At 38.7% G+C, this 14,025-nt stretch overlaps 1 protein-coding gene across 1 annotated transcript in view; it reads right to left on the bottom strand.

Moving 5' to 3' along the window:
* The window catches only part of SMOC2 (SPARC related modular calcium binding 2), a 144,506-nt gene that overhangs the window by 78,122 nt on the left and 52,359 nt on the right, over positions 1 to 14,025 (bottom strand). Inside the window, exons 3-4 of the mRNA XM_054395906.1 lie at positions 5,074 to 5,180; positions 3,859 to 3,958 (exon numbers count right to left, since the gene is read on the bottom strand). Of these exons, the coding sequence (XP_054251881.1) occupies positions 3,859 to 3,958; positions 5,074 to 5,180 (207 nt within the window). The remainder of the gene's footprint in view (positions 1 to 3,858; positions 3,959 to 5,073; positions 5,181 to 14,025) is intronic.

Genomic DNA, 14,025 nt, shown 5'->3' with positions numbered 1-14,025 from the left:
AGAATCAATATAATGTATTTTTAAAAGTCCACTGACTTCCAAAATATATTTATATTCATCATACTACTTAATGATACAGACAGGAAGAGTGTTGAATTTCTCAGTATATTTTGGCCTTCACAGATCATGCCATCTCAACTGTAGGGAACTTCACAGGCTAATAAAATAAAACATGTCTTCATACTTCTTCAATCTCACTGCAGAAGCCCAAAATCATTAATAGGGCATAAAAGCGCTACTATAGTGAGCATCATATTTTCCTATGTTAATTTAACACCTGCTTCTCAAATTCTGGAGCATTTCCTAGGACTTAGCATGTATGGAATTTCTTCAGTTCCCTGCAGTGCTGATAACAGAGATGGGGAATTGTAAAATGTCGTCTTTAAATCTGGTGTTCTTTAGTGAATGTGTTGGGGGACATTCATCATTTTTAAGGGGCTTTCTTTTTAATGCTGTCATGGGAATGTGTTTGATTTACTCTCCTTCCCACCACTGCTCCTGCAACACAAGGAGGATTATTTCCATGGACTGGAATGGTATTCTGAGATTTATCATGTGTGTTTTAGTAGTACCAAGTGCCGGTGTGGGAATAACTGGAAAGGACAAAAGAAGAGCCTCTTTCAGGTAAAAATGTAGTAATTAAAGCAAAAGTTTTACACAAATCAATTGACAGTCTTGTTTTTTTCAATGGGCTTGTAACTGTCATGCTTCCACACCTTGTGCCTCAAGCAAATAAGACAGCTTCAGCAAGAGCAACCAGAAAAACATAATGTGCAAAAAAATGGCTCATACATCTACTTTAGATACATAAAAATACATGTGACACTTTTCTGTCCAAGGACCTGAGACAGCTTCAGAAAGCATCAAGATACGCAGCTAACCAATATTAACAGTTTATCTAAACTTAGAGTGTTTCATCTGTCAAATATCACACTAAATGTGAAACACAAATAGGTATGGAATCAAAACTAAATTCATAACTGCCCATCCAAAATTCTGCCCTGTATTTCATTTATTTAAATTCAAAACCTTCTAGGCTGCCATGCTCTTCTTTCCTATTTCTGGATAGTCAAAGTCAAAGGTAGTTCTACTAGGAGAAAATGAAAGGCAAGAAATTATCCCATAATTTAGGAACAGCACAATTGGCTAAATTTAAACCTTATTTGAAGTTACTGTAAAAAAAAATTCCTATGAGAAAATCATTACAAAAGCATGTTCACAATTGACTTGACTTGCCATTTGATTGTCTGTTTATATTCTCCTCTAAAGGGAAAAGGTGGCACAGGTGATCTTGGGATTTATCATGCCTTGTACATGCAAAGTGAGAAATATGCATATGTCTTTGAAATAGCTATAACATCATGCCTGCAGAATACACAGAAGCAAGTGAAAACATGTAAACATGCTGGTGTCAGGATTGCACCGTTACAGCAGATCTGCCTGCCATATTAACAAATAGCAAGGCACCACCTGTAACACAGCTAGCAACAGCAGCGTATCAGACTGACTAGGGACAGTAGCATTAGCAGAAATTACATTCCTGAAATACTCATTAACACAGGAGTACCTCTACTCAACTTGAGTATATCCACTAATATTTTGATTGTAATTCCCATGCATAGTGGGACTAAAGAAAAAGTATTAAAAAAAACATCAACAGTCCATTTTGGGGAAAAAACACCTGCTATGCTAAATAGATGGAAATTTTGATCATACACTGGGAAGTGGGAGAAGGGTGCAATTGTGCTTTCATTCTGCATTATAAGGGCAAAGTTTTGCCTTACTATACCACATATCTTTCCGATAAAATCTACAGCTGCCTTCTCTGCTGAATGAGAAGGTTTCTCTGGACCTTCTAAGACTGAGCTCTTAGCCACTACCACTGCAAAATCCCCTAGCATTTCAAATCTATTTACAATCTCTGCTGTAACCAGACTGCTATCATGAGGGACAAAGGAGAAAGTGGTGAGCAATGAACTATGAGAACACTGACACAAGCATGGGAGGAAATGTGCAGAGATAATACCAGAGGGTCACATGACATTCGGAAAATTACCCATGATATTCCATGGAGTAAAATCAGACTTCACACTCACCTGGAGTCTGGAGCAGTCTATTTATCTCTGATCTATTAAATCAAAATTGATTGCTACTATCACCTGCTCTGAAGCATTTCTGCAAAAATCTCTTCCCACCCTCATAAACTGAGCTGAAACAGTCTAGAAGTTTATCTGCTAGACACAGGAATACAACTCTGAAGGAACAAAGGGTTTGTTTCCTGTAAAAATAGGATAGTTCTTGTACTCTCACTGCAGCTTTTCCTCAATAATACTGAATACAAATAGAAAAAGTGAAAGTAGACTACCTCAGCAATATTCTGAACCAAACCCAATGCCATATATTATGACACAGCTGACCAAAAAATACTTTCTGATCATTCAGTGTAACCCCTTTTTCACTGACATCAGTGAAAGGGAGAAAGCTACAAACTGATACTGCAGAGAAAGCAATCAAGGCACTTTCAAAAAAAGCCTGGGCTGTGGACATGCAAAAGTACATCAACAGGAATACAGTGACACACAAAAATACTGCCCTTGCCTTGTACCTTCTGAAGATGTGATCCAGTTACAAATAGTAATTATATTAACATGAAGGTACATTTTCCTCAATTTTAAAGCTTCTGAACATTTGATATATAATTTTTCACAATTTACTGTCATTCTATAGTGACTTTTCAGGTTGGATCAAAAAGATTAGTCTGAAGAGTACTCTTTCTGCTAAAGTTCACCAACAGGCAATATGCATGGAAGGTTCCGCAAATCATTTGCAAAAAAACAGACCTTAAAATTGGAATTAACATTTTATAATCTTGGAAATTTTCTCAGAGGCCTTTTCTTTCCTCTGTTTATTTATTTGGAACATTAATACATAGAACATTAGTATGCCTGAATGATTGAAGTAGATCAGACCAGCTGAATTTCCTCAAAGGTCCTAATACACTTTTTCCCCCCTTCAGATTCATTTACCTTAGAGAGTTAGCTTTTTAAAGATAATTCGTCTGCTGTCTGACAGAGGATGGTGTTGCAGTACAAGCAGAAAAGTAATACACAGACCTCAAGTATTTTTAGAGTTATTTCTGTGCAATTCTGTCAGCCTCAAGAAAGGTGAATAGTAATTCTGGCAACTGTTCACACACAGAGGATTTATACTATCAGTGTCAAAGAAATAGGGCCAGAAGCAAATTCCTAGAAACAGTGAACCTGTTAATTATCCTGGTGAAAGACAAATGGCATTGCAAATGGCAATAAGCTTGTTTTGCCAATTAATTTCCATAGATAGTGATTTTATTATTTTCTTAATGCTTCATTTTCTGTTTCTCCTCTGGTTTTAGTTATTCACGGGATTTGCTGTGGGAGTTCTTTCACTGGATTATGTTATAAATCAGGGCATTCAGACTATGTTTTTGGAGGCATGGAGGTTTATTTTATATTCCTCATATTTAAAATATCAAAAAGGTAAAGCCCCCTGAAATTTAATACACATAAATATCATACAAATATTCACTGCAGAAAAAACCTTCAATAGCTAGATTATAGTACAAATAAAGTAGATGGATAACAGTCACAGGGATGCCTAGGGTGGCAGTGAACACAGACATCATGCAGAGCTAACTTAAAGGCAATGCCAACTTTCTCAGAGCCTCATCCAGTTGTGTTTTGCAAATCACTTAGGAAAGGGCACCCACAGCTTCTGCCAGCACCTATTTCTGGGCTGAACCACTCTTCCAGGGGAGATAATTTTTTCCTGAAATCTATCAAATACCACAGATAAACACCTGGCCAGCCACATAAGTCTTACCTGGGCACCGAGGAGTTTTGTGGGCCACAGCAGTACCACTGATGGGACGGCCATTGGGAGTGACACACCAGCAGTATCCAGTGTAACTATGGCACTGAACCTGTCAGAAACAACATGACCCACATGCAGTTTGTCAGAGACATCTGTGATCCCTCAGCATACACGACATGTCAGTATCACAGACAAGTCCAGAAAAGTGTATGGACAAAACATAAAACAACAACAACCTAGAATGACTTCATCTCAGTCCTACACATGGTTCTTCAGCAAAAAAAAAAAAAAACAGAGTTTCTCCAAACAAAGTGTGGTGGCTCCTTCAGAATCCAATAGAAGGGAAAACTATTGAAATATGTTGTTGTTTATACCCTGTTTCAGAAGAGCAAGGTGCAGGTGTTATTAAAACCTCCCATTAAAGTTTCTCAAGGGACACATAAGCTGTTTCTGAAGCAAGCAATCTCATGTGTTTTTCCACACAGAACATATTGTTCCACCCGCTGAAGGAGCAGGCTACAGTGATTTTGCCAGCATTATTCATATCCCAAGCTGTCAGAAAGGAAACTCGGAATTCCTCTTCAAAATCAATTTCACTATTTCCTGAGGGTCAATATCACTTCCTTCACCATCCTTAAAATGAAAAGATTGCCTTCTTCACAACTCAAATGCATTATAGAGGTGGCAGAAGATGATCTTGATTGGAATACATAGCACAGAGTAAACTTCTAACTTAGTCCCTTCTGAATTCCATGATCTAACCTAAGTAAATCAGCCTCAGACCATATGCTTGTGCAGAAATTCAGATGAGAATGGGGAAAAAATCATGTATGATTCACGCTTTAGGACTAAAATATGGACTGTGGTCACAAGAGCTATAATTCCAGCCAGGAAGAGTTCAGAAATTCCAAGCATTTTACTATCTGATGAGTATTCAGGGGGCTACAAATATGACTCAACTGCCTCAGACTAGAAGAACAGGGAGTGTATCACATGAATAATGATAATATTTGGCTCTTTTGCTGTCCAACTCTTAAAGAAAGAACAAGGACTTGGCACAAAACACGAAATTTCATTCAATTTTCTAACATCAGTGTTAGCACAAAACATACTTAATTTTGAAACTACATTTCCCTTCATTATATTTGTTGTCTTTTCTTCATCCTCTGCAAACATATATTCTGATTCCCAGTCATGCAAGATACTGAATGAAAAAATTTCAACCTGACTGTATGTGCCATCATCATTGCATTCTGGGATAAACACTTGTTGAAATTCCTTGCGAGCTTGTTCCTGGGTGTACTTCCTCTCAGCCACACATCTGGAAACATCTAGAGAAAGGAAGAAGAGAAGTCAGTTGGATGACAAAATATGAAGAAAAGATAGATGATAACCTAAACTAAGGAAAATGAAGAAGGCTTTGAGACTCAAGAGAATCACAATTATAATCCATTAAAATGCACAATCACTTTGCATCTTTTTTAAGAAAATAAAACAATGGAAGACAATTTTGGGACAATAATCTGGAAATGGGAAATGAGATGGAGAGGTGTTTGGAAAGATAACCTTGCTGCTGCATCTACTGCCAAAGGGCATAGGCATGAAGAGATCTTCTCCCATGACAGGGGCGAAGCTTCTACAGGAATAGCTGCCACATCATGCTTCACAATGCTGGCAGCGGCACCAGCTTTCTAGTGCTTCAGGAAAGGCAAAGCAGGCATCAGGAGTATAGCTGCCTTGCATCTCCTACTGTGAGCTTACACATCATTTACTGCAGTTAGGCAACAGTCTCACACTCTAGGTGTGCCTATCAGGCTGGTAAAAAAAGGATAAAATAAAAAATACACTGTACAGCATAGGTGCTTATTGGGAAGGTGATTCAATATTAATTTTGGACATGTTTAATTCATATTATTAATTTAGTGAACAGTTCATGATTTAGACATGGCACAAGTCAAACCTACTGCATGGTCCCTTTTTTGTCCACTCTCTGGTTTCTTGCACCATCTCCGTTACCTGGTACCGGTCTCCCTTCAAGACAAGGTAGCAAAACAAGGCAGCTTTAATTCAGTAGAGTTTCTATTGCCTAGTAAATTGTATAGTCTACTAAGTAGACTTTATTTCAATTAAGCAGCCCAGAGCTGAGAAAAGTTATACATAATATAAGCTCTTACACTTTTTTTTCCTGTTGTTGTTTAAAGCCACTACAAACTTTACCATGATGTTGATGCAGAAACAATGCTTCAGGATCTGCTCAAGCTAAGCAGTATCTGGAGAAACTAAAATATTAGGCAAGATTAAGGTAGTATTAATGATTTCAAGATGTGACTGCAACATCTGAATTACTGTTATCTTGAGCATGCCAGCAGAAAAAAATGCAACTTTTGATCCCTGTTTTGTTTAAATACTGTTTGACAGCAACTGTCTAGTTCCCTTTTAGAGGTAAAAGTGTCCAGTGATTACCTGTGATACAAGGGTGTTGTGGTGATTTGTAAATGTTTGTGCTGTTACTAGAAGGGGCAAATGCTTTCTAGTCCACGCAAGTTGCGTGTTGAACAGTGAAGCAACGACTTTGACTTTCCCATTTAGTATCAGCATACCTTGACATGGTTTTGTCATCTAACAGTCTCCAGGTGAATCAGTTAAGTTATCAGTCCCCCAGACCCTCTCTCTGTGCCAGTATCATCCAGAAATACATGCACAGGATCAGTATGGAAGCCTAGTGCAACCGCAAAAGTCCTTCGTACAGGATGAATCCTTCACTGGTCATCTCCATCCAGCTTTGGACAATATATCTGGAAACATTCTCATCAAAAATTCCCTTCAAGTCCAAGGCAATCTGATGTGGAAAATTAGTATAATGAGAGAAACTGATCCTCAGCATCTGCATCCTGAAAACAAAATTTGGGCTCCTAAATTTTGATCTTTGTATTTATTTCCTTTCTGGTCTTGTGTACTAGTTTACCCTTCTCACAGAACCACGAAAGTTCATGTTGGTAAAAATGCCAAAAATACAAGTTGTTTGACTTGTTTCAGTAAAAAAAAAAAAAAAAAGTTTCAGTCTTAACAACCATAACTACATTATGCTGTTTCAGAAGGGAAATTCACAGAGATGAAGTGTTCCTTAAAATGGCCAGAAAAGCTCAGCCATCCAGGTATGTGAGAAAAACAATGAGCAACTGAATTAACTTATACTCTGGTACTTTAATTTTTCCCTTAATGAAACAAATTATTACAGTCAATATACTGTGCAGCTCAAGTAGAGTCTCTTAATATATGCACTGCCAAAGATTTTGGGAGAAAAAAAAAGAAAAGATTTTAATCAAGCCTTGGTGTCATAAGCCTACTTTTGAGTATGGTTTGGTTATACGGTACTTAATAACATGTGGTTTTAATGTATCCAGCATTTTAACTGAAAATAAATCACTCCTTTGTTGGACCTCTGTCCTCGTTTTTCCAGAATGACATGTGGTTTAAATGTCTAAAAGGAAAAGTCATATAAATTCTGTCACATAAGGTCTCTCGTCTAGTACCAGCTGGGTTGTAAATTATCTCCGATATTTGAATTATCATAAAAACATGACGAGGAGAAAAGAAGTTCTCTGAAACTGTCCACCACTTGTTCTTCAACAGCCTGATGCTCTAAGGGTCTCCTATTTGTGGATGAATTAATATGCATTGAAATCTACAATGTCCAAATTTAGGGTAAAACTTAACTTATGTTTGAAAGCTTATTTTTTTAATATATAACCACAGAAACATTTTAAAGCTTTTGGGTATTACTGCCCTTCACCCCCAAAAAAAAAATTAAACAAAAACAACCATGAGAAAGATCTCTTATTGAGTTAGGTATCTGAAACTCCATAGAGTCAGATTTTTTTTTTTAAATTCACCAAGGTATTACCACAGGGGATTAACCATGACAATGAGATGTGGTCCAAACCTTATAAAAGAAACGTAGTAGGGTGAACAATAAAAAAAGATGACATATAAAAACCTTCCTTAGAATACTAATGAACATTACATTATTAATTTAGCAGAGCTAGGCTGCTTCCAAATAAAGTATCACTGAATTCAATAGAAGTTATAATATTTTTAATAATTTTGAAAGATTGCACCATTTGAACATCTGACCCTGTGTCCTTGTTGCATACCTTCTAAATATGCTTCATAATTTTAAGCAATTTTTCAAAAGAAGAATTCAAGAGATCCAAGTGCTAGACATTTATGTAAATGAAAAAGAATGAGAAAATTAATTCTTGCCATGAATAAAGGCAGAAACACAAGCTCACATCAAAGTATCAGGTAAGAGATAGATGTATGGAAAACTTGAATCTCCTAACATGCAGAAGTCAGTAATGGGTGAAATCCTAATCCACAGGGAAATAAACCCTCCATGTGGCTATTGCTCATGCTGGCTCAGCAAAGCCGAATCTGGGACTTGCTGTGCAAAGTCCTGTGAATGCAACCAGACTATGTCTGTGGTCTACCTCTATGGTGCACCTTGAATAAGTGTAGCTAAGGAATATGACTCACATGAATCTCAAATTAGTAGGGATGAGTCTAAGCAAAAGTGGCTGGGGATAAGGATGTTTATAGGAATATTGACATCTAAAGGGATATCAGTGAAGTTTCTCTACATACATCCTGATCTGAGTTTTTCTTGTTCTTGACTCTGTATCTTAATTATTTTGAAATGAAGACTGAGAATGAAAAGTGAAGCGACTTCATGATACCTTTATACTGATTACTCAGCCCACAGTGTGGCTTTTTATCGTCATGGACCCTGACCAAAGTAGATAAAACTCTTTTGGGGTGACAGACATCACATTGGTGACAAATGACTCAGTATCAGAGGAGACTTCAAGTCTGCAAGGTGTTGGAAGGATGAAAAGCACTGTGCAACACTGTGCGCTTTCATCACTGCCACAAGTCAGCCTTGCTTCACTGTCATTATATTGGATTTATAGAAGATTTTGTTGTTTTGTTTTTAAATCTGTTTTTGTTTAAACTTTTGAAATCATCTAATGGAAAAATACGGGGCTTGAAACTGTTACTGTTTCTCACTAGACTTCACACTTTATTTTTCTCCCAAGCTTAAGTATTAATAAGGCAGCCAGCAAAAGCAAGTTGGACTCTGATGTTATGAACTAGTGAAAAGGCCATTTGGTTCTAAGACATGTATAAGGCTGTCTGAAATGAGGCTTTATCTGCCTATATCCAGACAGTTCAAAAAAAGTAATTTGGCAGATGTGTACCCATATGACAATGACTCAGTGAGACTATCTTCTCATCTCCAGGCAAATGGGCTTTTACATCCAAAAGTCTGTTGGGGGAAAAAAAAAAAATCTCCTTGTATAGAAACTGACCATTAAAGATGCATGAGTTTACATTAAATTTAAAAAAAAAAATGGTATAGGGAATGGACAAAAATACACAGAACTGAGGAGATTACAGAGTTGTAGCTGTTTGGGCAGGTCTTTCAGAATTACCACAGTGATAATTCTGGCTTCCAAAGGAGATTAGTGCCCAGAAGATACAGCTGAAATGTAATGCCGCCTTACTTCTGTCCTAAGTTTCTACATGCAACAGGGAAGGCTTTGACCTGTGAAGTGAAGCGGTGCCAGTACATCACTGCAGGATCCAAAGTCAGATTCTGTCATGCATAACATCTGGGAGAACAGGATTTCCTGAGGTAGCCCTGAAGTCAATAGGAAATTGCAATACCCAAGGAAAATCAGGAAACAGAATTGCCCTCACAAAGCACAGGACTGACTTGAACTAATCTCATTTTATGCCTTATTTCCAATAGTACAGCACATACCCATCAACTTCAACTCTGCTGGCTAATCCTTGAATATATCACATACAAGTTTATTAATGCAAAGTATACATTTATCTTTAAAACAATGACACAAACTCATTAAGGGTGTAAACATCATCTCTAAAGTGTCATTTAATACAATTTACAGCAACTTCGGGGCTCCACAGGGATCTCTAACCCAGATTCTCTCACAGAAAAGTAAACAGCTTGTCAAAAGAATAGGTAAATCTCCTGCAAAGGTTTTGACTGAGTTCAAACAGCTTGTCAAAAGAATAGGTAAATCTCCTGCAAAGGTTTTGACTGAGTTCATCCAATAATTCTTTGTTTACTCTATTTTTCAGTAAAAATACAGGTAACTTCCCCAGTCCCAATACAACAAGCAGACTTTGCTTGCTTTCAAAGAGTTGCAGACTTGTTATGTATTTATGCACACATTACATTTCATCATCTATTTAGCTGTTTTATTATAGATGGAATATCCTGCTGAACAGATCAGAAACATTTACCACTTTGTTAAAACTACTTATAAAGTGGTTTCCACGGGCACCTAGATCTTACACTAAGGATAAAACTCTTCTAAAGCCACATAGATGTGAACAAGCAGATCTAGCACAGATACACATAACCCAAAGAGCTCCCACTATTTCTCTTATTGCCCCTCCATTATGTCAGACCATCTGTACATACTTACTTGAAGTTAAATCTATAAATTTACAGTGCAAAAAGATGTTTAAAGTTAGCTATCTACCTAAGCACTTTTTTGAATTGTTCTAATAATGAAACAGATTTTTTCCCTTTTAGTGTATTTCATTTGCTCAGCTATATGCTTTTGCTAACTGTCAGGGATATAAGTCAAATGGGTTTAATTTGAAGTTAATTTAGCACAAAAATGTTTTATGTTTTATTCAGAGCACAAGACACCATTTGATTTATATGGCATAAACTACTTATAACATGAACATTTTCTATGATATTTGACCTAAGTCAATGTGTATTCCAAAGAACTGGTCAGATCTACCAACAAAGCATAAGTAGCTGGTACCTGTAGTGCTAGGAAATATATCATGCTCAAAGTTTCAGTTTCAAAGGTGCAGAGATTAGAAATCTCTTGCATTGGAAAGGTTGGCAGCACAGACATTGAGCCTGACACTGTCATAAAGACTTGCTGCTTTGTGACAAGAGCTGAATGACCCCCTTTCACTATTTGTATTGCTGCATTCTGGGTTCAAGCAAAACAGCCTAAACTCTCCTTTTGACACCTAGCAGAAGTAGGCAGTGTGGGGTTTCTTTGCTGGCGCTTTTTTTTTTTTTTTTAATTTTGTAACCATCCAGCAATTTAGGTAGCTAAGCTCCAAGATAAGGAATCCAGCACAGCATTCCTTATTTTATTGGAACAATAATATTTCTCTCAATTTTCTAAGAGTCATATTTGGAGAGATACAGTTGAACTAGAACTGAATCAAGCGTTTTAGAGAAAACCTAAAGCTATAGCTTTCTGATTTTCTACATACCAAAGGCCAGACTAGGCTTTCTGAGCAGAACAGACATTTGACAAGTAGTTTGGAGAAATATAATATGGCCAATTTATAATTCTTGCACTGAAAATCTGAAAATGCTTGCAACTATCTGTGGTTCCTACTCTTCAGTGCAGCTTGGACAGGAGCACTCTGTGCTGGGTTAGGAACTCACTGGAAGGCTGAGCCCAGAGAGTGGTGGTGAATGGTGCCACATCCAGCTGGAGGCCAGTCACTAGTGGTGTCCCCCAGGAATCAGTTCTGGGCCACACCCTGTTCAATATCTTTATTGATGATCTGGATGAGGGGATTGAGTCAGTCACCAGTAAATTTGCAGACGACACCAAGTTGGGAGCAGGTGTTGATCAGTTAGAGGGTAGGAGGGCTCTGCAGAGGGACCTTGACAGACTGGACATGATGGGCAGAGTCCAACAGGATGGCATTCAACAAATCCAAGTGCTGGGTGCTGCACTTCAGCCACAACAACCCCATGCAGAACTACAGGCTGGGGTCGGAGTGGCTGGAGAGCAGCCAGACAGAAAGGGACCTGGGGGTACTGATTGACAGGAGGCTGAACATGAGCCAGCAGTGTGCCCAGGTGGCCAAGAGAGCCAATGGCATCCTGGCCTGCATCAGGAATAGTGTGGCCAGTAGGAACAGGGAAGTCATTCTGCCCCTGTAGTCAGCACTGGTCAGGCCACTACCTTGAGTAGTGTGTCCAGTTCTGGGCTCCTCAATTTAAGAAGGGCATTAAGACACTTGAACATGTCCAGAAAAGGGCAACAAGGCTGGTGAAAGGCCTTGAACACAAGCCCTAGGAGGAGAGGCTGAAGGAGCTGGGATTGTTTAGCCTGGAGAAGAGGAGGCTCAGGGGTGACCTCATTGCTGTCTACAACTACCTGAAGGGAGGTTGTAACCAGGAGGGGTTTGGTCTCTTCTCCCAGGCAACCAGCACCAGAACAAGAAGACACAGTTTCAAGCTGTGCCAGGGGAAGTTTAGGCTCGAGGTGAGGAGAAAGTTCTTCATGGAGAGATTTGTTAGATGTTGGAATGTGCTGCCCAGGGAGGTGGTGGAGTCACCATCCCTGGAGGTGTTCAAGAGGGGATTGGACGTGGCACTTGGTGACATGGGTTAGTAGTCATGAGATCTTGGATAACAGGTTGGACTTTGATGATTCTTGAGGTCTTTTCCAACCTTATTGATTCTGTGAGTCTGTGATTATTGTTTTAGCACAAGTAGTTTCTGCTTTACTTGTTATAAACTGTAGTAGTGAATACTTAATTCCAAAAAAAAAAAAAAAAGACAGCTTTTTTGGTGATAAAAACGCTCTTATATGTTTTTATTCTGTGCGGTCTGGCTTTGGCAAATTCTGCTTGGAGAAATATTATCAAGAAAAATTGAATATTCTGAAAAAAGACAAATTCAACCTCCAGCAAATTGTGGGTGCTATTTCAGTTTTATTTGTCCTGTGTACCACTAAACGCACTTAAAAGAGCAAAAGATATTCCACAATAAATATTTCAAACATACTTACAACTTCATGCATACTCATTAAATACCTATTAGAAAGCATAATGAGAAACCAACTCCTCTTGCTTTCAGAGAATACATGTAACATGTATATAGATATTTTGTGTTCAGTAAGATACTGGATATTTTGTTTCCCAAATTAACACTTTTACTCCAGTGGCTCAATACATAATAGTTGGACACATAACATGAATGAAGACTCAAAAATGAAATGAGGTTGAGGCTGAACTTCCTCAGTGTATATTTCCCTCATAAGGAAAGATCTCAGAAGCATATTCTGTCTCCCATATGCATCCCCAGGACTGCCTACCAGGCAGCAGGTACACTGGTCGAGTCAATGTCTGTGCTCACATGTTGACCTAAGGGATGGGATTAGCTTGGCATGTGGTGGCAGTGGCTAACACCTGGCTCAGACAAACCTGAGCCTGACGGGAGTCTCTGTGGGAAGGTGTGTACTCAGAAACCATGTCCAACGTTTACAACCCAGTTCTTCAGCTAAGAAGCAACAGTAATATTTCCCCAAAGGATGCTTACATTCTTGAATTATGGGACAGTGATTAATTTAGGAGCAGTAAACAATTAATGCCCAGTGATGTCTTTCTCTTCACAAAGGAAAATCATATCAGCATGTTTATCCAAGGACAGGACATGTAACATCTCAAATCATTCAATCATAGAATCAACCAGGTTGGAAGAGACCTCCAAGATCATCCAGTCCAATTAATCACCCAGGCCTATCCAATCAGCTAGACCATGGCACTAAGCGCCTCATCCAGGCTTTTCTTGAAGATCTCCAGGGATGGCAACTCTACCATCTCCCTGGGCAGCCCACTCCAATGGGCAATCACTCTCTCTGTGAGGAACTTCCTCCTAATATCCAGCCTATACCTCCTCTGGCACAACTTCAGACTGTATCTCCTTGTTCTGCTGTTGATTGCCTGGGAGAAGAGACCAACCCCCACCTGGCTACAACCTCCCTTCAGGTAGTTGTAGACAGCAATAAGGTCTCCTCTCTTCTCCAGGCTAAACAACCCCAGCTCTCTCAGCCTCTCCTCATATTAAAAATAAATAAATAAATAAATAAAAGCTAAGAGGGAGCTTGGAAGCCAAGGATGTGGGGGAGGGAAGGTGTTGGATGAGGATGGAGGTCTGTACTACCTTTTCCTGCTGGACAGCCAGTCTTCCTGAGGTAATGCAGTTCTGCAGGAGCTGGTGAAGGCAAACATGAATGGGTTCTGTAATGCTTCAGTTGGCTTCTCTGGTGTTAGAGCTTTTGCTCAGGACAATTACAGCCTTTTAGCTACTTG

The sequence above is a fragment of the Indicator indicator genome, chromosome 2 (assembly GCF_027791375.1).
Source record: "Indicator indicator isolate 239-I01 chromosome 2, UM_Iind_1.1, whole genome shotgun sequence".
NCBI lineage: Eukaryota > Metazoa > Chordata > Aves > Piciformes > Indicatoridae > Indicator > Indicator indicator.
This window is presented reverse-complemented; position numbering and strand designations above follow the sequence as displayed.